This window comes from Cryptotermes secundus, unplaced genomic scaffold (genome assembly GCF_002891405.2).
Source record: "Cryptotermes secundus unplaced genomic scaffold, Csec_1.0 scaffold318, whole genome shotgun sequence".
In the NCBI taxonomy this organism is placed as follows: domain Eukaryota; kingdom Metazoa; phylum Arthropoda; class Insecta; order Blattodea; family Kalotermitidae; genus Cryptotermes; species Cryptotermes secundus.
The window spans coordinates 3,674,530-3,700,037 of NW_019730108.1; the positions used below are offsets into that span (position 1 = coordinate 3,674,530).

General features: G+C 38.0%; 2 protein-coding genes across 4 annotated transcripts in view; both read left to right on the top strand.

Moving 5' to 3' along the window:
* The window catches only part of LOC111866078 (FAS-associated factor 2), a 44,266-nt gene extending 33,763 nt beyond the window's left edge, over positions 1-10,503 (top strand). Inside the window, exons 8-9 of one of the 2 annotated variants that reach the window (XM_023854648.2) lie at positions 2,961-3,049; positions 8,175-8,352. In XM_023854648.2, the coding sequence (XP_023710416.1) occupies positions 2,961-3,049; positions 8,175-8,256 (171 nt within the window). In that variant the 3' untranslated portion in view covers positions 8,257-8,352. Of the gene's footprint in view, positions 1-2,960; positions 3,050-8,174 lie in introns of both variants that reach the window. The other variant, XM_023854647.2, reaches the window with a different exon arrangement.
* Positions 10,504-14,050: 3,547 nt separating this feature from the next.
* Positions 14,051-25,038, top strand: LOC111866138 (gastrula zinc finger protein XlCGF26.1). 2 transcript variants are annotated; one of them, XM_023854792.2, is made up of 4 exons: positions 14,051-14,521; positions 17,478-17,675; positions 20,492-20,835; positions 22,697-25,038. In XM_023854792.2, the coding sequence occupies exons 1-4, from the start codon at positions 14,369-14,371 to the stop codon at positions 23,880-23,882; spliced, it is 1,881 nt and encodes a 626-aa protein (XP_023710560.1). In that variant the 5' UTR covers positions 14,051-14,368; the 3' UTR covers positions 23,883-25,038. The 2 variants fall into 2 exon arrangements, with proteins under 2 accessions (XP_023710560.1, XP_033608016.1); XM_033752125.1 differs by lacking the exon at positions 14,051-14,521 and adding an exon at positions 14,579-15,012.
* Positions 25,039-25,508: the final 470 nt, after the last annotated feature.

Here is a 25,508-nt window from a genome sequence, read left to right on the forward strand (position 1 = left end):
AACAAATAATGAAAAGATTTCATTTGGAGAGGTTCAATCCCAAGGAGTTAAACAAGGTAGAGGACAGAGAGCAGTATTGTGTTGAAAACTCGGATAGGTTTGCAGCTTCAGAAAATTTAGGCACTGAGGTGGAAATTAATAGAACTTGGGAAACTTATCAGAAAGAATATCAAAATTTCAGTCATAGAGATTTAGGTTATTATGGACTGAAGAAGCATAAGCCATGGTTCAAAGAAAGATGCTCAGAATTATTAGATAAAAGGAAATGAGCCAGACTGCAGTGGTTGCAGGAACCAAGTGAGATAAATGAGGATAATCAGAAAAATGTAAGACATGAAGACAGCAGGCATTTCAGGAATAGAAAGAGGGAATATCTGAAAGACAGAATTAATGAGCTTGCAACACACTGTAAGAACAAGAATATCACAGACCTGTATAGAGAAATGAACTTGAGAAGGGTTACCAACCTCAGAGTAACTTAGTGAAGGATCAGAATGGTGATCTGCTTGCAAATTCCCACAACATTTTGAATAGGTGGAAGAACTTCAGGTATTGAACATACATAGGATCAGTGATGTTAGGGAGATAGTAGCTATGGCTGAGCCATTTGTATCTGAGCCTAGTCCTTTTGAGGTTAACATGGCTACTACAAAGTTAAGAAAGTATAACTCGCTAGGTAATCATCAAATTATGGTACATGTGATTCAAGCAGGAGGTGAAGCAATACAGTCATTAATTCTATTTGGAATAAGGAAGAATTTTCCTGATCACTGAAAAGAATATGATATTGTACCAATATACCAGTGTATAAGGAGGGTGATAAAATTGGCTGTAGTAATTATCGAGGGATATGACCATTATCAATTTCATACACAATTTTATCCAATATCCTTCTCTCAGGTTAAGTCCATACATACACAAAATTACTTGGGATCATCAATGTAGGTTTTGACATAACATGTCAACTAATAATCAGATCTTTTGCATTTGTCAGATACTGGGGGAAAAAAAAATGGGAGTACAATGAGACCGTACATCAGCTATTCATAGACTTCTAGAAAGCCTCAGTTAGGAGGGAAGTATTGTACAGTATTTTGATAATGTTTTGGGTACCCATGAAACTAGTTAGGCTGATTAAATGTGTTTAAATGAGACATATAGTAAAGTCCATACAGGTAAACATTTTCTGATAATTTTCCTGTACAGATTTCTAAAACAAGGAGATGCAATATTATATTTAAGCATCCTGTTGCACTTTATACGATATATGATATAACTCCGTCCTAAGTGCAAACTATATTTATAGGTCTTTCGTTTTGTTCTCCTTTATACACTACATAGTAGTAGCACATGTAGTACAGATAAGCAGCGGCACGCACACAGGGAGACTACACAGAGTAAGTACAAATAACAGTATAAACACATAAGAAAACATTACGTACATAAGATAGTAATATGAATATTTGTATAATACAGATAACACCTATACAGTACTGGAAACAAGAAGAAGCCACTGCAGCACTATAGACATAGGGCGACTAACCTTGACAATTTTAAATTTTAAAATTTAGAGAAAAAATTTTTAAAGGATTTAAAATGAGAACTGAAGATTTTATAAGTGCTAATTCAGAGAAATCAAAATTGACGCATGTAAATAACAAAGATATCAACAAAGTAGATTTTGGTAATAACAATGAAAAGAACAATCAGGAAGACCTATGTTTTTACATTTTAAATGTTATAAATAAGTGCAGTGTAACAGATACGTGAGTGTATACACCTGATGATGGCCGTTTGGGGCCAAAACATGTAGTGTATAAGGGAGAACAAAACGAAAGACCTATAAATATAGTTTGCACTTAGGACGGAGTTATATATCAGAAGTAGATGCCTTTATCACCACTACTTTTCAACTGTGCTTTAGAATTTGCCATTTGGGAGGCCAAGGAAAACCAGGTGGGACTGAAATTAAGTGGGACACATCAGCTGCTGGTCTATGCTGATGATGTGAAACTATTGGGTGATAACATAGATGCCATAAAGAAAAACACAGAAACTTTAATTGACGCCAGTAAGGAGGTTGGTCCATCAGTAAACACAGAGAAAACTAAGCATATGTTGCTGTCTCGCCACCAGAATGCAGAGCTAAATCATGACATAAAGATAGCTAACAGATGTTTTGAAAATGTGACGCAGTTCAGATATTTGGGAATGACTGTAAGAAACCAAAATTTGATTAAAGAGAAAATTAAGAGGAGATTGAATTTGGGTAGTGCTTGCTATCATTCAGTCCAGAATCTTTTGCCTGTAGTTCTGTATGGGTGTGAATCTGGTTCTCTGACATTAAGAAAGGAACACAGACTGAGGGTGTTTGAGAACAGGATGCTAAGGAGAATATTTGGACCAAAGAGAGATGAAGTGACAGGAAGTTGGAGAAAACTGCATAATGAGGAGCTTCATAACTTGTACTCTTCTCCAAGTATAATTAGAATAATCATGTCAAGGAGGATGAGCTGGGAAGGGCATGTAGCACGAATGGGGGAGAAGAAGAATACGTATATAGGATATTGGTAGGAAAGCCAGAAGGAAAGAGACAACTAGGAAGACCAAGATGTAGGTGGGTGGACAATATTAAAACAGCTCTTAGAGAGAGAGAATGTGGTGGTGTGGACTGGATAGATCTGGTTTAGGATAGGGGCCAGTGGAAGACTCTTGTGAACATGGTAATGAACCTTCAGGTTCCATAAAATGCTGGGAAGTCCTTGAGTAGTTGTAGAATTGGTGGCTTCTCAGGAAGGGCTCAGCTCCAGGAAGTTAGACTTTTTAACTTTCTTCCTTAGGCATAAATGACCATCTGCTGAAGTGCCTTTAAAACTGTTACTATATGCTGTTTCATTATCACAGTACAAGCAGTTGCAATACAAGTTCATCAACTTAGTTTAATTGCATCATTGTTTCAGCATATTTCAACATTTATAGTGTCAACATCAGGGATACATAGTAATAAAGAAGATAATGGGGAAGACCTCGCCTGTCATATAAGCTTGAGGTTGGTACTTGCTAGGAGCTCTGTGTTGTATGTGTATCATGGTGCCCTTAGCATCTTTGCAGCTAGACTGATAGTGTATGTATAAATAATTCTATCTGAGGTGGTGTAGTGTTTATATCATTAGGCCCAATTGTATATTTCTGTAGTACATCAAATAGGCAATTACCATCCTCACATATCTCTTGTCGATTAGCACATTGAGTGATTTATACGAGTGTATGTATGAATTCTCTTTAATATCAATGATTTATCCTCTAGTTGTGTAGTCATCTTTTGTGACAGTTTCTTTCAGATCATGAGTGTTTCTTCTTTAAGTACATGCATAGCATATTTTGAATCCTCATTATACAGCATAATGCTTTGTGAATGTCCCTTACTCCTTTTTCAAATTTGTCTTCCAGTTTGATTATATAGGCTGTCTGGCAGTCTGACCATGTTAATTTGTAAATGTGTGCACTGTGGTAAGCTGCTGTGATTGTTGTTTTACTGAACATTAGTTAGTTAGTTAGTTATTGGAGAGGGTGGGTTTCCCCATGCACTGAGACCTGTATTGGTCCATTATGCTTCCCTCTATGATTTCTACCAGTCTCTATATCCTACCGGTACTGGTGCTTACCATCAGTCCCGCCCAGCCAGCGAGACCGGCTCTACTAGCTGAGAGGTATCTGTAATGCTTCCCCCATCTACCAGAGGTATTAGAGACTGCTGTTGAGCGGGAAACGTCCGTTAATTTGGCTCAATGACCTCTTTTGGAGATATGAGGTTCTTTTACGTGCCGTAAAGCTACGACACGGGACCCACGGCTTAAAGTCCCTCTCGGAAGACTTGTTCCCTGAATTTTTCCGCCCTTAAAAATTCAACGACCTCCGCCGGGTATTTGAACCCGCGTACTACGAGTCATGAGGTGGGAACATTACCTCTAGACTACGGAGGCCGCTTTACTGAACATTAAGAATTTACACATCCACTTGCATAAATCACTTAATAAGTTAATTGATGAATAGAAAAGTGAGGGCAGTAACTTGCACATTCAGTCTACTACAGCATATACACAGATGGCCCTATAACAATATAAACACTGACCATCCTCAGAATTGCTTGTACATGCACTGTTGGTATGGCTGTAACCACGCTAAATGTGTCATACACATACAGACCTCCTAGCAAGTACCACCCTCAAGCTTATACAGGTCAGGTCTTCCCCATTAACTTCTATCAGATCTGTTCTTAAGTAGCTAGCCATAAAATTATAATCCCTTGCAAAAAAGAAAACTATGGTAATAGTATAGTATAGTATAGTATAGTATTTATTGCATTCAAGCAAATCCAATTACAGGCCAACACCACTGGACACAGAACAAGTCAAATATCTTCAACAAATGCTCCAACAATGGAACTAGTCAACATAAAATATACATCAACCTAAAATATACATAACACTATACCATGTTTAATTGTAAATAAAATAAGTTAAAATTGTAATAAAAACACATTACATAATAAATTCATTCAACTTAGTAGCTTATATATCTCAAACCATAAAAGATCACAACATCCATCAACTATAATGAGGTATGTATGTTACATGGCATACCAGTCAAGTTATAAGCTTGCTATGTACAATGCAGGTATCAGTGCAATATCCTTGAATGTACAACTGCACATCCAAACAATGCATGCAATATTAAATGAACATAGTAAATTACTACTCATTTATACAACCAAAATATTCATCCAAAGTATAAAAGGATTTTGAATGTAAAAAGGCGTTTAAGGCCACTCTAAATACCTTATTATCATGTACTACTTCCTTTATTTTTAATGGGAGACGATTAAAAAGTTTAATTCCGTAGCAATAAGGACACTTCTGATGAACTGTTAAATTTGCCTGAGGGCAATATAAATCTAGACCGCGCCTTGTATTGAGGCCATGAATCTGTGTTGATGTATGGAATAGACCCTTATTATTTGCAACAAATATCAATAAAGAAAATATATATTGGGACTGGAGTGGCAAAATCCCCCAATCCCTAAATGCTTGTCTACAGGAATCCCTTGCTCTTAGCCCACTCATAATTCTAATTATTCTTTTTTGAATTCTAAAAATTTGTACACTAAACGAGGTATTGCCCCAGAAGATAATTCCATAGGTTAAAAGTGAATGAAAATAACAATAGTAAATCATTTTTAATGTTTCGGTAGGCATGATGGGTTTAATAACCCTCATTGAATAACACGCCTTACACAACTTAGGTATGAGTTGGGATATATGGGCCTTCCAAGTACACGTGCTTTCAACAATTATACCCAAGAACTTCACCTCGGTACTGTTTGGGATCACATTATTGCAATAATTAACCATAACTCCGGTATTAGGACAAGACTTAGCCGCAAATTGTACATGTTTAGTTTTGCTGAAGTTTAGGGTTAGCAGGTTTGACTTGAACCACTCATTAAGGCAGTCAAAAGAGATATTCACATCCCTATTATATTGTAAGTTATTATTGCTACTAATCACCAAACTAGTGTCATCTGCGAATAAGACTGGTTTAACTGTGCTATTAAAAATTGTAGAAAGATCATTTATATAGAAAAGAAATAGAAGCGGACCAAGTATGGACCCTTGAGGGACTCCATGCCTGACAATATCCCAATCTGATCTAATAGTGTTGCTCATTTCAATATCTGTTATTAGTACTCTCTGATGTCGATCTGATAAGTATGATGCAATTAAATCATAAAATCTACCTTGTATCCCATAATATTGTAGTTTACTCAACAATATTTCGTGATTCACACTATCAAACGCCTTCTTCAAGTCACAAAAAACTCCACCTACAACTTTTTGTTTATTTAATGCTTCTAGTATTTCATTGAGTAACACGTAAGAGGCTTTAGCAGTTGAGGATTGACGTCTAAATCCAAATTGCTCACTGACTGTTATATTATGATCATGGATATGCTGATTTAATCTAGACAAAACTGTCTTCTCAAATATTTTTGAGAAGGAGGTTAAAAGGGAGATGGGCCTATAATTAGATGGATCATTCTCGCAACCGCCCTTGTAACAAGGCTTAATTTCAGCATATTTTAGCCTATCAGGAAATACGCCAGCAGACAGCATTTTATTACTAATATATGTTAAAGGAGATATAATAAAGGGGCTACTAATTTTTAACACTTCAACTGATATTTCATCATAACCATGTGATCTCTTTGTTGTTAAAGATTTAATAATTTTAATTATCTCAGTTGAGGTTGCAGCTTGATATTTTATGCTGGGAAAGGGATGATCAAAAGCTTGCCGCAAGTAATCTAATGGCTTATTGTTTGTTTCAAGACTTTTGTTTATGTTATTCTCAGCCACAGATATGAAAAAACTATTTAAGAAATCTGCTATATATTGCCTATTTTTAGTAATCCGTCCATCAACTTTTAATTCCTGAACTGAATTCACTTTGGCAAACTTCCCAGTTACTGACTTTGTTATATTCCAGATTGTTCTTATTTTGTTACTGGATTTTGATATCTGTCTACTATAATGCTTCTTTTTTGCTTCTCTTATGACATTTTTTAATATCTTGCAATACTGTCTATAATACCTCTTAAAGGCCTCATCGTTACTACTCCTGTATATCAAATATAGATCTCTTTTACGCTTACAGGAATTACTAATACCAGGAGTAATCCACAAGTTACTATTTGTTCTGGTGCTCAACACTTTCAGGGGAAAACTAGAATAGAATATTCTAAGAAATGAACTGAGAAAAGAATTATACATTAAGTTTATATCGTTGGAGCCAAAAACTGAGTCCCAGGTTTCAAGACTCAGTTTATATTCAAAATCCTGTATCATAGCCAGTTCAATTTTCCTTATCATTTTTTTCCCCTTTACCCTGCCATTCTTAGTATGCGTTTTAACCTCTGATAAAATAATTAACTGAGCATCATGGTCGGAAAGCCCATTAAGCAAGGGATATATTACATAGTTACTCTGTAGAGACGCATCAATAAATATGTTGTCTATTGCAGTTGCAGAGCCATTTTGGGATCTTGTCGGAAAATTTACTGTACTTACTAAGTTATACGAAGCTAATAGCAAGTCCAATTTCTTCTTTTTATCATTATCAGATAAATAATTAATATTAATATCACCACAGAGAACCATTCTAATATTATTCCTAAAAAGCAAATTAAGTATAGTTTCCAATTTGTTTAAAAAGAGAGTAAAATTGCCACTAGGAGCTCTGTAAATTGATATAATATAGACACTATCAGTGGAATTTGTTAATAAAATTGCACAGGCTTCAAGATGTTGGTCGATAGAGATGTTGCTCAAATCAATATTGGAGAAATTCAAATCTCGGTGTGCATAAATGTGGATGGCCAGAGCATTTCTAGGCAATGACCTATAAACAGCCTTCATTTGAGTGCATTACAACAATGGGATAGATGTTTGTAGCTCGTTGCTAGGTGGCAGTCACTGCACCAATGGACTGACAAGGTATAATGTGATGTGTTTTCTGTGCAGTCCATGCTGCAGCTATATAACGAGAGCTGTGAGCCGTAAGTTCAGAGTGCTCGGTGATGTTATTTTGTATGTAAAACTTCTATGAACACATTTTTTTAAAATTATGTACAATCATAAAAATGACCTTGACCTAGTTTCTGTTGTAAATGTCAAAACGTGTTGGGACAGTCAAACTAATTTGACTTTTATTGTAATTTACTGTACTGTGATATTAAAATTATGTTATGGATTACAACAGTGCACAACTTAAAACAGAAACCATTACTACGTAAGTTTCTTCCTGCCAGACTTAGTGCTATAAACAAACTGATTTGTAGGAATTCAGTGTCACAGAAGCTTCTGTGTCCATGATAAGAAGCAGAAAGTGTTATGCATTTAAATGATTTTGCATGATGGTCCCATCTTTTAATGTACAAGTGTGTATGAACTGCAGCACAAAAACAGCCCATAAGATCGGCAAGATCAGAATATGGCAGGGTTAACATAATTAGTCAGGAAGCAGTACCTGTCATGTAGTCAATAATACTGAATAAATGGAGTCAGTTTTATATTTTACATAAAATGTTAAAGTGCTACTAAATGATCTCATTTCAGGCTGTCTTCTATTACGTATTTTGCCACCCTGCATCTCCAGACACCTTCGAGATCGCAACTAATTTCCCTAAACGAGTCCTAAATTGTGCACCTCAAGGAGATGGGAGTCACATCCAGACTTTGAAAGAAGCAGGTCTCCGTTTCCGTGAAGTTCTTTTTGTTTACGATTTAGAGGCATGATGTGCTTTTGTCAAGTCTGAACAGAACACCTGCAGTGAAGGCTCTGTGGTGTTTCAGAGTTTTACTACATATGTCTGATGGTGAGAATGTGGACAAACATAGATTCCTTATGTTTTCAAAACTTTTTTTGTGCTGTAGGCTACCAGTCTCAATTGTATTATGTCAAATCACAAAGTATGTAAATATAAGTATGAAGGGGAAGTAATTTCTCCTAGTGCTCACTGTTAACATACATTTATGTTTTCTGATGGCAAGTACTATAGTTTCTCTAATGGTGGACATTAAAATTCACAGTTTAGTTTTGAAACAAGATTACACTTTGTGTAATGTTTTGAGGATAAAGCCAATTTAAATATTCTCAGTATGTGTGAAGAAGTTGTATTAAATTTTGTAGCAGGTAAGAAGATTGGTTAGTGTCCTACCAGGTAAACAGATAAGAGTAACTGTGTTTTTTAATTGCTATTATTATTATTACTGTACACTTTTATTAAATAATGCATCTGTTCTTCAGTAATAATTATTATTACAAATTATAACTTGTATATTTTGTATTAAGCCCCATTTGAGTTAAAATTATTGATCTTATTGTGATGACTGGTATGTAAATACTTCATTGTTTTCATTTTACCCACTATTTTCGTGTGGGGTATATATACAGTTTATCTTTGGACTGGTTCCTGCCACTGGCATGGCAATCTTCTTGCACTTGCCTGCTGCAGCAGATAATAATTCATGGTGTGCTTTTCCACTGTACTTAACTGCTTTTATAGAAGAGTCTTGAAGTGATGGCCAACCGTCTGCTTCCAAGCATCCTTCACATTGTAAGAATGTTTCTACACATCAGAATTGCTGTATGGGAAGAGCAGAAATTTCATGCTTCATATTTTCATGAAGATCCTCAAAAGAGTGCAGATTGTTCACATTTTCTTTCAGTATGCCCCACAAATAAAAGTCAGAGGGATTTAAATCAGGTGATCACAGAGGTCACAATCTTAGATTTATTATTCATATATGGAAAACTTAATGTAATGCATCCATAGAATTGTTCACAGTGTGCGCTGTTGTATTACTGTGTGTATATTGCCTGTATGGTTTTTCTTAATCTGATGGTTGATTGAAGAAGGGTAACAAAATCTGTATCAAAACATTGGCCCATTATTCTATACTCACTAACTGCACACCAAACCCCCACTCTTAACTCCTACAGTGATACTTCTAGAACAGCATAAGGATTTTATGTGCTCCAGTATGTTATTCTGGCTGTTTACATGACCACTTAATGTGAATCTTGCCTTGTCAGAATGAAACATAAGTTTTGGCCAAGAAATGAACTGAATACCAATTCCTGAAACCACCTGCAGTGACAATTCTTGTTTCACAATCAGGATGCAAAAAAGGCTATGTACAACTTTAGTTTTGCAAGGCCGCAACTTCAACTTTGTGCCAGTGAGACCTGTACCTTTTGCCAACCACACTGAAGAGCCAGAAGGTGTAATGACTTTGAAGGCTTGCTTCTAATCAAGTTACCAAGTTTTTCTTTTGTCAGTATGTGTTTATTGAGATTTATTTTTGTCCAACACTGAGCTTGCAGAACATTACTTTACCGAGGTATTGTGAATTGTTGCTTTACACAACATTGTACTCTCAGGATATTTCCCACAGCATTTTCTTCATAAGCAACACTGTACAAAGGAATCAAAAATGAATAATTTCTGATCAAAACTATGAAGGATAGTCAGTAAATAGGTCACAGATGGAAGTAAAACACCTGTAATGGTCATAATAGGTTTTCTGTGTATATCATTAGGTAGCAGCACAGTTGAGCTTCAAGACAGTCTAGGTAATGGATGTGCATGCGCATGTACAGAGGCTGGTTTCAATAGTCAAAATGGCAACTGTGCTTCAGGAGTATATTACTGATGAGCAGCATTCTGTTGTGCGTTTTTTGTGGGTGATAGGACTCATTGAAAAGGATATACATAAAGAAATCCTCAGAGTTACTGGGTTTTCAGACTTTATCCATCATCCATATTCTAAAAACTAGAAAACAATATTTCAGAGACTGGATCTGTTTCCATCCTCGGATGAGGGAGGAGACCCATGCCCTGATGGGTCCCTTAGAAAGACTGTTGTTCGCTCTTTCTAAGGGACCCTACAGTGTAGGTGTCTCCCCCCTCGCCTGAGGATGGAAGCAGAGCGTTTCCAAAACATGGCTTTTTCTAGTTTTTAGAATACCAGACAATAGACAAAGTCCAAAAAAAACAGTAATTCTGAGTGTTACACACCATCATCAGAATCCTTTAGAATCTTCTCATAAAGAAATGTTTCCTGTTTATGTTGGGAAGTGTTTGTCGCATAAAGTGGTTCCACCTTGGTGACAAACGCACTGAAGATGATGAGGTTGAAAGAAGGGTGCGAAAGTGGCTGAGACAACAGTCAAAAGACTTTTGTGCTGTGGATTTAGATGCACTGGTAAAGCAATGGGACAAGCGTATCAGTGTTGGTTGAAGATAGGAAATAAATGTTTTTCCAGGTTTCAATATCACACATTTTACATCTTATACCAATTTTTACCTATTTACTGATGCTCCCTCATATATTTCTTGTGTGAATATTATATTTGACAACACTGCAAACTGTAATTATATATACCTCAAGGACAACCAGATGGTAAAGAGAGACCACTGTCGAGATACGGCTGCAAGCATTGGGTGACTAAATGACAGTTCAGCCAGCTGTGGACAGGCATGGGCAAACAAATTTATATCTGGCCAGTCCAAAGATGAATTGGATTCCCTATGTTTTACGCTGTAAGTAATAAAGACATGAAGTAATGAATAAATTGGGAATAACACGGACAGTCTCAGTGCCAGTAGGATTCCAGCAGAAGATTTTAAAATATCAACCAAAAGGACAAGTTTAAGATGACCCCAGGAACAATGTAAAGATTCTGTTTTGTAAAGTTTGTAACAGCTCTCAGTGCACCGTCACAACACAACTAATATCAAGATCAGTGCCTAGTTTGGCTCTGCTACATGTTTCGGCTATTAATAGCCATCATCAGGCAAATACATGGTTAACATACGTGTATATACACCCCTGAACTGCAGTACTAGTAAAATTGGATACAATATTATTATTTATATAAAATACTTGACGTAAATATACAATGAATTAGATTATATAAAACAAAAGTTATAGTATGAAACAAGAATACAATTCTTCGATTGATGTTTTACATCATCGAGTCAGTCGTTGGTTTTTGTAATTTTGTTGCGTTCCCACAGACAAATTGGAATATTCTATATTTTGTGTATATATAAAAAATGTATTGGAGGCTCATGATGTAGGTGTAATATTAATGTTAATTATTTAGTCACCTCATCTTACAATACAGTACTTTGTAAGATGAGGCACCAACTAATTAATTATCATTAATATTACGGTCACGGTAGCTGAGCGGTCTAAGGCATGTACAGTCTCCAATCGCTTGGAAACTGGGATCGTGGGTCTAAATTCCACTCAGGACATGGATGTTTAGTTTGTGTGTGTGCGTTTTTCTGTGTTTGTGTACAGGTAGAGGCCTTGCGATGAGCTGATCACCCACCGAAGGAGTCCTACCGAATGTGTAAGATCGAGAAAAAACGGAAGTGAACGGAGAAGTTCATGTAGGTAGGCCTATGCCCACTGGGGCTGTAGTGCCAAGAGAAAAAAAAAACAAATATGTGATTTGGGGTTCTCATGGTAATGAATATGAAAACTGTGGTTTTTAGCATGTGGCACAATACAGTCTGGTAGTTATTTAGCAGATTTCTGGAGGAGTCTACTGTTTCCATCTTCAAAGTAGAAGTTACTAAGCTACATGGCATCACAGACCAGCAGACTACACTCTCATTGTAAGTACATATAAGGCAAATGTGTTTACTAAACAAAGATTGCAATGAAACATTACTTGTAGCAGCTGAACTGCAAAAGACTTGACAGGGTACATTTTGACTGCTCAATCTCTATGTCTACTTGCACGCCATAGCTCAAGCGGTTAGTCGCTGGCTTCCCATCGTGGCGGTCCGGGTTCGATCCCAAGTCTTGTCAAGTGGGATTTGTGGTGGACAAAGTGGCGCTGGGGCAGGTTTTCTCCTAGTACTTCGGTTTCCCTGGAAATCTTCATTCCATCAGTTGATCCACAATCACCCTCACCTATCATCTGGAGCTGGTACAACAGGCCGGAAGTGGCAGCAGTACAAGGGACTTAGTCCCACCCCACTAGCAATAATAATAATGCCTACTTGTAAACAATACTGTCCAGTGGTGTGTGCGGTACTATTTTTGGTTAGGGAAGCAGTGGTATCTAATAAACGAACTGATAGCAATCAACTCACCAAAATTTACGTCACTTAATTAGTCAATAAGGGCCTTTTGTATTCTGTTTGATGAACCTGTAAATGCTATACTGTTCTCAAGGTGAACATTGAGTTTATGATCATATTTCCTCAACAAGTGAACTAATTCCACATAATTAACTCAGTCGATAGAATCCACGCTTTCGTCATGACCACGGAGGGCAAGTTGCCTCTTTCCTAAATTGCAGATGATATCAATCAAGCGTTTCATTATTTCTCTATTTTCTTTCACGTTTTCATTATGCTGTAGTATCGTCAGGCGCTTTTGATTCGAGATTTCACGAACATAAGTTGCATTATTGAAATAATGTGAGTCCGAGAGATCTCGTGTCGTTTCAATGCTTTATGAACATTGTTGACATCACCAAACTCAGTCTTGCTCCATACATTTTCTTTTTCATTGAAAAACAATAGGCATGACAACCAAACATTTTCCCTATATTATGGCAACTGGATAGCCATTCTGTTTTAATTAATTCCTGGTACTCATTTCTGTTAGAGGCTGAGTCGACCCCAGGGCCATAGAGCAGCCGGAAGGGTTAGGTCAATTGAAAAAAAATTCAATGACCTCATTGGGACTTGAACCCGCGACCTTCCAGCTTGTAGCTTGTGTAAAGAACGTATAGGTGTAGCCCTCATAGTTCACGGATCTCTAACATACCACCCCGTTTGAATTATTATTATTATTATTCATACTGATGGTCTGCACCACGTGTTGGAAAAATGACAATTTTTCCCATGGACATTAAGGTGTGATTGGGCTTATGGGACCAGACAGTATCTCTACCATCATAGAATACAGAAACAATTCTAAAATTTACAAATTCAACATCTCAATAGCAAGCCGGCAATGCAAATGTCTCATTTTTCGATGAAATGTGATCAACGTTTTGTTTACATTCCTATATTACAGTGGCAATATGAATGCTGGACTTCGAGCTCAAGTTAAAAGAATAGGTCACTCGATTCTCCTTCGCTTTTTTTTTTTTTTTATCTATACCAGTCTATGCAGTATATGCTAATGAGACGTCTCACGAATTTAAAGCGGCACTACACAGCGTCTCTTAACAAGCCGCGTCTTAAGGAATCTCCCAAACATTTCTTTAACAGCCTCGTATTCGACCACACTGATAAATTTTGCACGGATTACCAACATTGATCCCAATCACGGAACAGGTTTCAATGTGGTGTGATAACCACGTGAAACGTTTCGCTCTGAGGATGAGTTTTCAACCAATACTCATGCATCAAGCGAAGCACTAACCATGGCACAAAAATCTACCTGTGCTTCGTGCCTGTAGTAGACCTATGTTAGCGGAGAGCTATAGTTCCTTGGGTAGCGTCTGTTCGGTCGACTTTGTCCAAACTCAGTTTGGAAGATGCAATTTTGTTTTCTTTTAATGAACAGAAGTAACGTTTGGGGGCGCACTGCCCGTGTCAGACTGTGAAATGCCTTCATTTATGTAGGCAATATTTCAGTGTCTTCACTGCATTGAATGTAGTTTTTAATTATATGGCTTGAGTGAATAACCAATGTTATCAGAAATTTCAAGTACAGCCAGTTATATTACGGTCATAATACGGTAGCAATTTTTCTGTTGAATATAACGAACTATGGCCAGTGGCACTATAAGTTCACCCGATTTTGATTATTTGTGCCGTCTCTGTGCTGCAAAAACAAGTGTCCTAATGGGGCTTCATATATTTGAACGTGAAGGTGATTCAAGACAAATATTTAAGAAGATATCAGAATGTTTACCTGTTCAGGTAAATTGCATAAACTTTTTCACAAACATTGAGTCATCAAACACAAATTGAGGTTATAACACGAAACAGTCATTTGGCTACCAGATATAAGTGCTGTCTTAGTATTGATTGGTTTTTAATAAAACATAATAGAGAAAGACACTTCATTCTGTCATCGAAATTAAGTGTAAAGAAAGTTTAGTGTTGTTACATCAACTGCTAAGATTATATAAAAATTTATTTTTATAGATCAAGGAAATAACATGTTCAGTACAACTAAAATTTATTTACAATTCGTAGAACCTTCACAGGACAAAGCCAGGGATGTAGAACATGTTATATACCAACATTTGATGCAGATATAAGTATAAATACGTGGTTAATATGACTACTTATAAGACATCTTTTATAAGTGAATTTGATTATACACAGAAGAAGTAATTATGTAAAAAAAAATTAACTTCAGAAATATTTAGAAAACTTAAATTATTCTCCATAGTGGAAGAAGTGAGGTAAGAAATATCTTCCGGTTCTGGCTTATATACTTCTGTATCACGAATTAAACTTTTAATGGCAGATGGAAAAGTTTTGAATAAGTTGATTGTAATGTAATAATTTACACTCGGTTTTTTGTATCTAATGACGTTAGAATTCAACAGATGGAGGTTATGTTTTTTCTCTTGTGTGACTATAGACAGGGTATGGATTGATGAATGAATTTATTGACCACTTGTATGCACCACATGGAACTACACTTTAAAGATCACTGGCACACAGACTAGTGCCCTGAGTCTATTACAGCCTCTTCTAGCTGTTTCCTATTGATGGATTTAACACAGTGGAGATTCTTCAGCTTCTTGCGATCTGGTCCTCTTGTCACAGCTGCCTGTGCAGAACTCTTGTCAACTGAAAACTCAGCTAACTGGGTCCCAGGCTGAAGGCCATTTCACACCAATCTCCTAGTCTTCTCTTCACAGGCTGACTTCCAACTGACAACTGAATTCTCTCACTCACCAACCAGCTACTTCACTTCACTCAACTGAACTGCTGACAACTGACTATAGCTCGGCTGGTGCCATTATATAACCTCAGGGCCGACACAACAGAAAACACCACCTCCAGCAATCCTTCTGTTGTCATCATGGGTCATTGCCTAGCGATAGACTGGATATTATTTCTGCAGGAACATGTTTACCAAGCCATTGCTTAGAAATGGGTGTTCCTTTATTTGCTTATTGCATAACAAAGGCTGTACCCATCCATTTCAAGGTCTGTGCCCAACAATGGGTCTATATGCCATATGGCTCCCTCCTTAAGGATGTTCGTCCCAACTAGCCAACACATGTACCACCATTTCTTTTCCAAGGGTCGTGGTTTCACCTTCCTCCCCATGGCTCAGTTTACACACTGTCAAACTGCTCCTGTTACTCCCTCCATGAGGTCCCTCACCCTGAGCGGCTCCCTGATAGGGTGCCAGTCGATCCAGGTGTGTCACCATCATCTTCCACTGGGTGGTGCAGCCAAGAGTTCTGAGAGTGGTCAGTGCTCCTATCTCCGTGGCTCTTAAGCTGTTGTTAATAGTCTTCCTCCATTTTATAGGGGGCCAATCCCTCCACAATGTCCAGTCACTCACTTTCCGATTCCCAACTGAAGGCTCAATTCTTCGCTTCACAATCTCCATCATGAGAGCCTTTCTGTAAATCCTGCTGGATGTCCTCTCACTTTCAAGATGTAGCTTTGCTCTAAAAAGTCTCAATCCTTTAGTCCATTAATGCCTTCCAGTTTCGCCCGACGTCTCTTCCCGAGCATCCATCCTTTCTGGTTTCCTAGTACGGCCTTGTCCTTGCCTTGTCCCATGTAGGAAGGGCATGACAGGTCATCCTTCTGCAGGGAGCAGCCAACATCTTCCAGGACCCAGCATTGTCCTGAGTCCTATCCTTCAGCCTTTGGCAATGCCCTGCACCTAAATTGTGGTCTCCATGCTCCACTACAGACTTAATTTCTTCTGAATAGGTCTCCATCACTTCTTGGTTGGCCTTCATCTCTTTTCACCAGGATTTCATTTCTTCTAGCCAGGCATCCATCTTGGCTATCATCCGTTCTTAGCTGGCAACTAGTTTGCTTGGATGGCATCCATTTTTGCTTGCATGGCTTTCATTTCTGCTTAGTCGGCATCCATCTTGGAGGTCAGAGAACCTATCTATGTTCTCACCATTATGTTGCATGGTCTCCAGGAGTTCCATCATTTGTTCCATTTTTTTGTAGTATGGCAGTATAATGATCAAGATCCAATGCATTTTCCAGTCTGACCACTTCCAACACAAGAATGTCACATATTTAGGGATGTGTGTGAAAACCATAAGTATTTTTGCCTTTAAGTCATTTATAAAGCTAGAGACAGACATCCATACAGTTATAAAGGTAAAAGTTATTCCTGCCCATAGTTAATTAAGCACTATATCATGAGGATGTATGGGGGAGTGGAGGTACAGCTCCACCATTCTTGACCTTGACATTAGATGGGTAGTAAATTTTTGGATATGAAATAATGACACTAATGTCAATATCATCAGTAAAGAATATAACTTTTTATTGAGAAATAGTGGTTGAGGGCAGATTATTGCTCTGTTTGAGAAAAAGCAGAGGAACCCCATGCTTTAGAGTCTCACTCTGAGTAGCTGTTATAATTTATATTTATGAATTTTATTTTTACTTTTCATTGTTTGTTGTTAAGATATATTGAGATGAGGGTAGGTACTGTTCAGCTTGTATATTGTGTGTAGTACCTTTTTCTTTTCCTTTCAAACATACGTACTTGTTTTCTTCTCTCCTAGTCAGGGTTTGCCTTTCAGAAGTGTAGTATAAAACAGATTTAGCAATGGTATACCTATTTATTTGGTAAATGCAACTAATGATTTCTAAAATTATAATATCTGTTTCAGTAGCTGACCCATTCTTTATTTCACTTTTCTTATAGGTTGCTCTGACAGACAAACTTCCAAAAATGGTGTGTGAAGAGTGTGTGTATAAATTGGATTTACTGTTTGAGTTCAGAGAAAAGAGTGTCAAGACAGAGACATATCTAGAAAATGTGCTGAAAACAATTGAACCGCAATTGCCTCCGCTGCCGCCTCCGCTTCCACCTCCACCCCCACCACCGCCACCACCTGCACAGGTAAGTCCACTTTCTTAACTGAATTGCAATGTGAGTGCTGTGTGGAAGTGTTATACCATAGTATAACTTACAACATAAAGTAAAAATCTCAGTGGAAAGTGCCAGAGAATAATTTGTAGAACATGTAAATGTCCAAAAAGCACTGAGCTCTATAGTTTTAAGGTCAGAGAATCTAGTCCACTTCCATGTTTCAGCCCCATACAGAGCTATGCTCCAAATGTAGCATTTCACTAGAAACCTGCTTAGACTTGCCAATACTGCACACTGCATGACTCATACCCATCAGTTAAATTCCAAATGATGTAAGCAAGGCATGTGTGGACCTGCGTGACATGCTCAGCTAAGTGAATTCATTCTGTTAGAGGTATTGTTTGTTGTACTAATTTAAAATTCTTACTCATATTTTTGCAAGCCTCATTCTTGTCAGTATAAAGTACTAATCTTAATGAGATATGACTGGAAAGGCAAAGGTAAAGTTATCCCTGTGCTTAACTTCAAGCACCACGCCATGAAGATGTGGAGTTAAGGATGGATGTACTATAGATCCACATTTTCTTTACCTCGCCACTAGCTGGAGTTCAGTGGTCAGCTTCATACCCCTGCTGCTTTATCCCTGGGGGAAAGGGCCCCTGGTACCCATTGGAAAGAGGCTGGGTGGGCCCAAGAGCCAGTCTGGACATAGTAGAGAAGAGAGAAATCTTGACCTACCAGGACTCAAACTCTGACACTTCGGTCGTCCAGCCCATAGCCAGTTACTGTACCGACTGCACTATCCCAGCTCTTGATGTATAATTTATAAAAAAAAAATCTGTATAATGTCTCATAAATTGCCAGGTAGTAATCAGATTCTGGCAGAACTTATTCAAGCAGGAGGCAGAGTATTATGTTCAAAGATCCACAAGCAAATTACTTCTATTTGGCATAAGGAAAAATTGCCTGATCAGTGGAAGGAGTCTATTATTTTACCAGTTCACAAGAAGGGTAATAAAACTGACTGTAGTAATTATCGGGGTATATTACTGCTATCAACTTCATACAAAATTTTATCCAAAAAGTTCGCTTAGTGGGGGGTGAAGTCCAACTGGGTTCACTCAGCACAGCGGCCACTGATTGGCCTATTGTAGCGTGCCTCAGGTGATTATGATGATGGATAATTTGGTGGAATGAAGATGGGCAGGGGAAACCAAATTACTCAGAGAAAACCCACCCCAGTGCCACTTTGTCCACCACAAATCCCACTTGAGCAGACCTGGGGTCGAGCCTGGGCCGCTGCTGTGGGAAGCCAGCGACTAACTGCTTGAGCTATGGCGCAGCCGAATTTTATCCAATATTCTTCTCTTAAGGTTAAGTCCATACATAGATGAAATTATTGGGGATCACCAGTCTGGGTTTTGACATAACAGATCAACTACAGGTCAGATCTTTTGCATTCATCAGATATTGGAGAAAAAATGGCAATACAATGAGACAGTACATGAGCTATTCATAGACTTCAGGAAAGCCTATGATTTAGTTAAGAAGGAAGAATTGTACAATATTCTGATAGACTTTGGGATACTCATGAAACTAGTGAGGCTGATTAAAATGTGTGTAAACACAACATATAGTAAAGTCTGTGTAGGTAACCATTTGTCTGAAAATTTCCTATCCAGAATGGTCTAAAACAAGATGCTTTATCGCCACTCCTTTTCAACTTTGTTTTAGAATATGCCATTAGGAAGGTCCAGGAAAACCAGGTGGGACTGAAATTAAATGGGAGACATCAGCTGTTGGTCTATGCTCATGATGTGAATCTACTGGGTGATTCTATAGATACCGTAAAGAAAAACTCACAAATTTTAATTGACACAAGTAAGGAGGTTGGTCTAGAAGTAAACACAGAGGAAACTAAGTATATGTTGCTTTCTTATCACCAAAATGCAGGGCAAAATCATGACATAAAGATAGGAAACAGATGTTTTGAAAATGTGGCACAGTTTGGATATGTGGGAACAACAAAAACAAATCAAAACCTTATTCAGGAGGAAATTAAGAGGAGATTGAACTTGGGTAATGCTTGCTACCATTCAGTCCAGAATCTTTTATCTTCTTGTCTTCTGTCCAAAAACATAAAAATTAGAATATACAGAGCTGTAATTTTTCCTGTGATTCTGTTATACAGAGGTCATGGAAAGTAGTCCCATGGATGGTGGGGATGATAACACCCAAGGCTTCTGTCCTTCCATCTACTGCTGTATTCCTCTTAAGCCCTTGTGGCCTGTGTCAACCAGCAACTGAAAGCACTTGGTGCTAGCAAAGTTGTTACATGGTTATCACTGTCAACATTTCCTGTGCACAGTATGGATAGATAGCTATAGAGGAATATAGATAATTATACTGGAAGATTAAGTGCAACATTATGAAGGAGATGTGCAGGACTTCATGAGTCTCTTTTATGACCTTTGTTATTATATGGTGAATTTGACAAACACTGTTCTTTGCTAGCTAAGACTATGTGGCATCAAATGACAGGATGATTAATGAATGATGAATTGCAAAGGATGTCAAGTGAAGCAGTTGTGGCCTATTTCAAGGAAGTATCCTGGCATTTGCTTTTGTGGACTGAAGAAAACCATGAAACCCTCAATTTGGGTAGTCAGTGTCCCATCTGAGATTCATATCAGGCATCTCATGAATACATTTGTACAAAATGCATGAAGTGATATCATATGGGGAAAGTCATGTCCATCTCTGTCTGAATTTCCATGTGTTTCAGCTTCCAGAGAAATCAGTGGATTTTGAAATGTATTGATGTTATTGCACATTTGTTTTCACAGGACACTGCAGATTGTGCAGTAACCGAGTATACCCCTGCAGAAGAGGAGCAGATAAAGTCAAATGATAATGTCAAGTGTGAACCTGAAGTCTTGATCAAAGTGGAAGAGGTCAATAACATGAATATGCCTGAAGGAGAGGAGAGTGATACAGACACAGAGACAGATTCCGAGAGTGAATCAGAGAGTGACAGTGATGACAACACAGGTGCAGAAGACAGTCATCATGGGAGCTTGTCAGCACTAGCTGAACATGATGGGCAGCAGGAAAATGAAAATACAGTGGTTGTTCTGGGTTCTGGGGCAACAGAAGCTTCTACAAGCCATGGAATAAACCAGTTTGAAAAGTATGTTGACAACACACTGTTGTAGACTAGAGCAATCTTTCCCACCAGATGGTACATGGACCACATCCATAACACAGCTTAATTATATACTCCAATCTGTAAATTGTTAGCATTATATTATTATATTATTTTGTGTCTGTGTCCCCCCCCCCATCTCTGCTAAGCAGCAGGTTCTCTCCTGCAGTAAGAGGAGGGATCCGCCTTTCAATGTAGTTGCTCTAACCGAGCACAGCAGCGGAGCTCCTCCTCCCTTTCAAACAGTGAGTAAATATTGTCTCTGTTGAATGTCTGCATAATAATCCGATCAGACAGACGTGAGAACGCTAAGTGTAACACCCAAAATATTTTTGTTCTCTCCTAGACATTCACATGTTCCAGAAATGGGGTCCCCTCTTTGACAAGAGAAGGGTTCAGTCATTCAGTGTAGGTGCTCTGACTGAGCAGAGCAGCAGAACTGCTCCTCTTCCCTCTCAGATGAGACTGATTATGGTCTGTTTTGAACATATACTTAATGCACTGAGGCAGACCAGAGAGAGAGCACTAAGTTTAACACGCAAAAGAATGTGAGCAGAGCAGCAGACTGGAAAAGAACACTAACTGTAACACCCAAAAGAAAGAGGATATGTCAGTTACTAGGCAACAGCGGTGAACATATTACTGCCATTGCTATGGAACGGCCTTTATATTATTGTGTATGCATAAGCAAGCCCCAATGTTTTTAGCCTACTTTCCCTATTTTGAAATAAAACTAGGCTCATGAGATCACATTGCCATGGCAGTGAATATAGATGCAACAGTAGAAGAATTGTTGGACCCATCGTGTTCTATGGGGTGCACATCATATCAAAGGAAAGAAGGCAATTAATTCTTCCCAGAAATTCGTGTATATATTTTACCACAACTGGAAAAATTACTTTTATTTTTTGTTTCCTCTTAGCAACTAAATAGTCTGTATCAGACATTACTTCATTTTTATATATTGACCATATCAGACATGAATTCGTTTTTATTTATCGACCAGACTACAGGAGGTTTGTGTAGCAACTTGTAAGGGTGGTTCAAGGTTGACTTGAACGTACAATGGTTTTTTTTATTTTATTTTATTTATTTTTTTTTTCTATTTTAAAGAATGCATCTGCCACTATCACGAAACTACCACCATGATTTAAGATATTGATGCATGTACCTAATTGGTGTCTGTTGTGTGATAATGCCTAGGTGAATACATAACAGTGCTAATGATGCCAGCAATATGAAATGTTTTATGCTATGTAGCCAGTTCAGGATGTCACATTTGAATTCATCTTCAGTTTAAAATTTCTGTCCACCTAGTTACACCTTCATTGGTCCAAACAAATTAAAATGACTGGTGGTTAAATCAAGGCCACAAATTATTTTATATTCTTCAGATATAATTCTTAATTGTGAATATTCAGTCTGGGTCATTTTTCCATACAGTTGATATAAAAAATAACATGCTGGAATTAATAATCAGACTGGAGACAAGAAAATTTTAGTCTCAATGTAAATATATTAAAAATTTAGTGAACAAATTATTCTAGAATGTTCCTTTCTGTTTACAATGGTCAAAGTTATGACATCCTGTTTATCACTGGGTAAATTTCCCATGTTTTATTGGATTGGTTGACAACCGTCTAAAAATTCAAGTTGTGTCCTCTATATAATCTATATACTGTCATTGTGTGAGTGAGTGGAATTTAAGGGATTAGTAAATTAGCATGGTATTTCTGGAACCCTGTGTGTTCACCAGTTATTGGAAGAGTTAAGAACAGAAAACATGCTCCATTTACTGATTGTGTGTTATTATTTAGTGGGTATATAATTAGTAAATGAATTGCAGGATAGAGGGTGCAGATGGTGTCGGGATTGAAGCCAGAGCAAATTTCACAAATCCAGCTGCAAATGGACTCCTTATGCTGTCATGTCCACAAGCCTCTGAATATACTGACCAGGCATCATGGTTCTTTTGCCATATTTGTGGCAAGGCTTTTGCCAAGAGGGAAGAGTTCCAGTCTCACTATGAAGATCACTGCAACAAATGTAAGGTATGTGGAGCAATGTTTACCAATGAGGAAGCTCTGAAAGCACACCGTAAGGAGATGCACTCCCGTAAGCAGAGACTGTCTGGTACACCAATCATGCAAGAGGAGAAGAAGGGAATGACACGGAGAAAGAAGTGGGAACCCAAAGTGTGCCCCGAGTGTGGGAAGCAATATCGAACTAACTACAAGTTGACGGAGCACATGCGGAAACACACAGGCGAGAAACCTTTCAAATGTTCAACATGTATAAAGGCATTCAGATCTAAAATTGGACTGGCCCAGCATGAGGCCAAGCATACGGGTCATTATGAATTTACTTGTAACACGTGTGGGAAAGGCTTCCAGTGCAAGTCATATCTCATTGTTCACCAGCGTGTTCACAGTGATCTGAAACCCTACCCATGCACCACATGTGGGCGCAACTTCAAGACTAAACAATCTCTCCTTGATCATCAGAACCGCCACCTGGGGGTGAAACCATACCTTTGTGAGACCTGTGGACGTCGATTTATCACAAAGGGTCTTTGTAAGTCACACCAGCGCATTCATTCAGGGACAGACAACAAGCAGTTCCCCTGCACAGTATGCAGCAAGATGTTCGTAAGCAAATCATATCTGGCTACACATTTGCGTATTCACACTGGGGAGAAGCCCTTCATGTGCGAGGTATGTGGCAAAGGCTTCCTGACTCGTGTTGACTTGCGTATCCACTCCACTATGCATACAGGAGAAAAGAGTTTCGTGTGTGAATGGTGTGGCAAGGCATTTGCTAGGCGTGATGCCTTGCGCTGCCATAGGCGTAGTCATACTGGTGAACGTCCATATCGTTGTGATATCTGTGGCCAGAGCTTTACTCAGTTTTCACCACTTACAATCCATAAGCGACTGCATACTGGTGAGCGACCTTACCCTTGTGACATCTGTGAGAAAGCCTTTGTGTCCCGCTCAACAATGATGTCTCACAGAAAGAAACACCACACCTGAGGAATGCAAGTCACAGATGTCAGGACATTGGACAGCTCCTGTGTTCTTGTCACATCCGATATGTGCTCTAGCACACCATGAAGTGCTAGAGCTGTACCAATGTCCTGTTTAGGGCATGATGATGTCCCTGAATCATCTGTGACTTCCAGTTTTGTCTCATATTCTGCAACAGAAACACCACAGACTGATTAGTGTCTTGTGTGATCATACTTGGAAGTTTAGCATAAGCACAAGTACAGATATCACAGTAATTAGAGGACCTGTACTCATAGTTTGAGCTTCCTGAGCAAAGAACACTTCCATGACAGTATGACTGTTTGTCACGATCAGATCAGTAATTTTATGTAGTCATAGTTTGTGTGTGTCTTGAATTGAAATAAAAGATAGAGAATCTGCTTTATGTAGAATATTAATAATTTTTAGTAACATTCTGTGTGAAATATGTACAAGGTTGGTGATACCATATGTAATCATTTTGGATAATATTTTATAGTCTGAATATTGTACAATTTATCACATTTAGAAACATTGTTTGTTATTTAACTGCTGCATCTTGGTTCTGAACCTGTTAAGCCTTGTAATTGCTGCTGCATTAACTTACAAATACTGTCACTGCATTATTAACACTGAAGTACTCGGTACTACAACTTGTATTTTAGACTGTCATACAAATTTTTAGGATTGTTTTTGTGTGGACTGTGACAAAATGAAAGAAACTATTGTAATAATTTTAGGTATTTTTAAATTTACCAAGTTCATAAATGTGGAAGTAATTCATTCAACCCTTTCAGTGCCAACCCAACAAATTTATACACACCTCATATTGTGCTAACTTCTGTTCTAGGAACAGTATTTTACATTAGTCATGTGCCATGTATTTTTAATCTGTCACTATGTGAGACTTGTGCACCTCTTTCTCCAAACTGAGTACCTTGGTAATGTCATTAATTCAGGCATATTTTGCATTTGGGTAAGATATGTTTGGTATGCTCATAAATATGACAATTTGAACTTTTCTGTTTTTCATAATTCATAACCATGGTGAGCATGGGAAAGTATCTCACCATCGTTTTACAGGTAAAGTTTTCTATCCTTCTGCAGAGTGCTCTATTGCATGATTGATTGGTGCTTCTGTCTCATGGAGATTGAACTGAAACAACATATGTCAATTTTGACTTTTTTTCATATCTGTATCTTTATCTGTATCTGCAGTTGATGTGGGGGATATACTTTTTGACACTGTATATATAAACAGCTTCTGTTTTGTGCTTCAATTACAGGTCTACTTATAACTGCTCTGATTGTTACATCATCACAAACCTGACTTAGTATGTTTTATTCGTTGAAAGAAAGACTAACATTTCACTGTGAAGACTTGCTTTCACATGTAAGTCAACCAAGACATGATTGGCTGTGGCTCAAATACAAACTGTTCTGATCAGTGGTATGAGCAGCAGCAAAGAAATATACTCATTCAAGTAGCTGGTTACATCTAACACAGAAATATACAAAATGCTGTTGTATCTCTATTGAAATACAAGGTGGTTCAAATATGACCGGGACTGATTTGTGTGTAAACAAGTCACACTGTACAGCAGCTGTGCGACCTTGAGAGAGTGAAGCCAC

Coding starts and splice junctions, on each gene's coding strand:
- LOC111866138 (XM_023854792.2), top strand. CDS start 14,369: ATGGCCAGTGGCACTATAAGTTCACCCGATTTTGATTATTTGTGCCGT. Junction 14,522..17,477: donor CAGAATGTTTACCTGTTCAG/GTAAATTGCATA, acceptor CTTTTCTTATAG/GTTGCTCTGACAGACAAACT. Junction 20,836..22,696: donor GGAATAAACCAGTTTGAAAA/GTATGTTGACAA, acceptor AATGAATTGCAG/GATAGAGGGTGCAGATGGTG.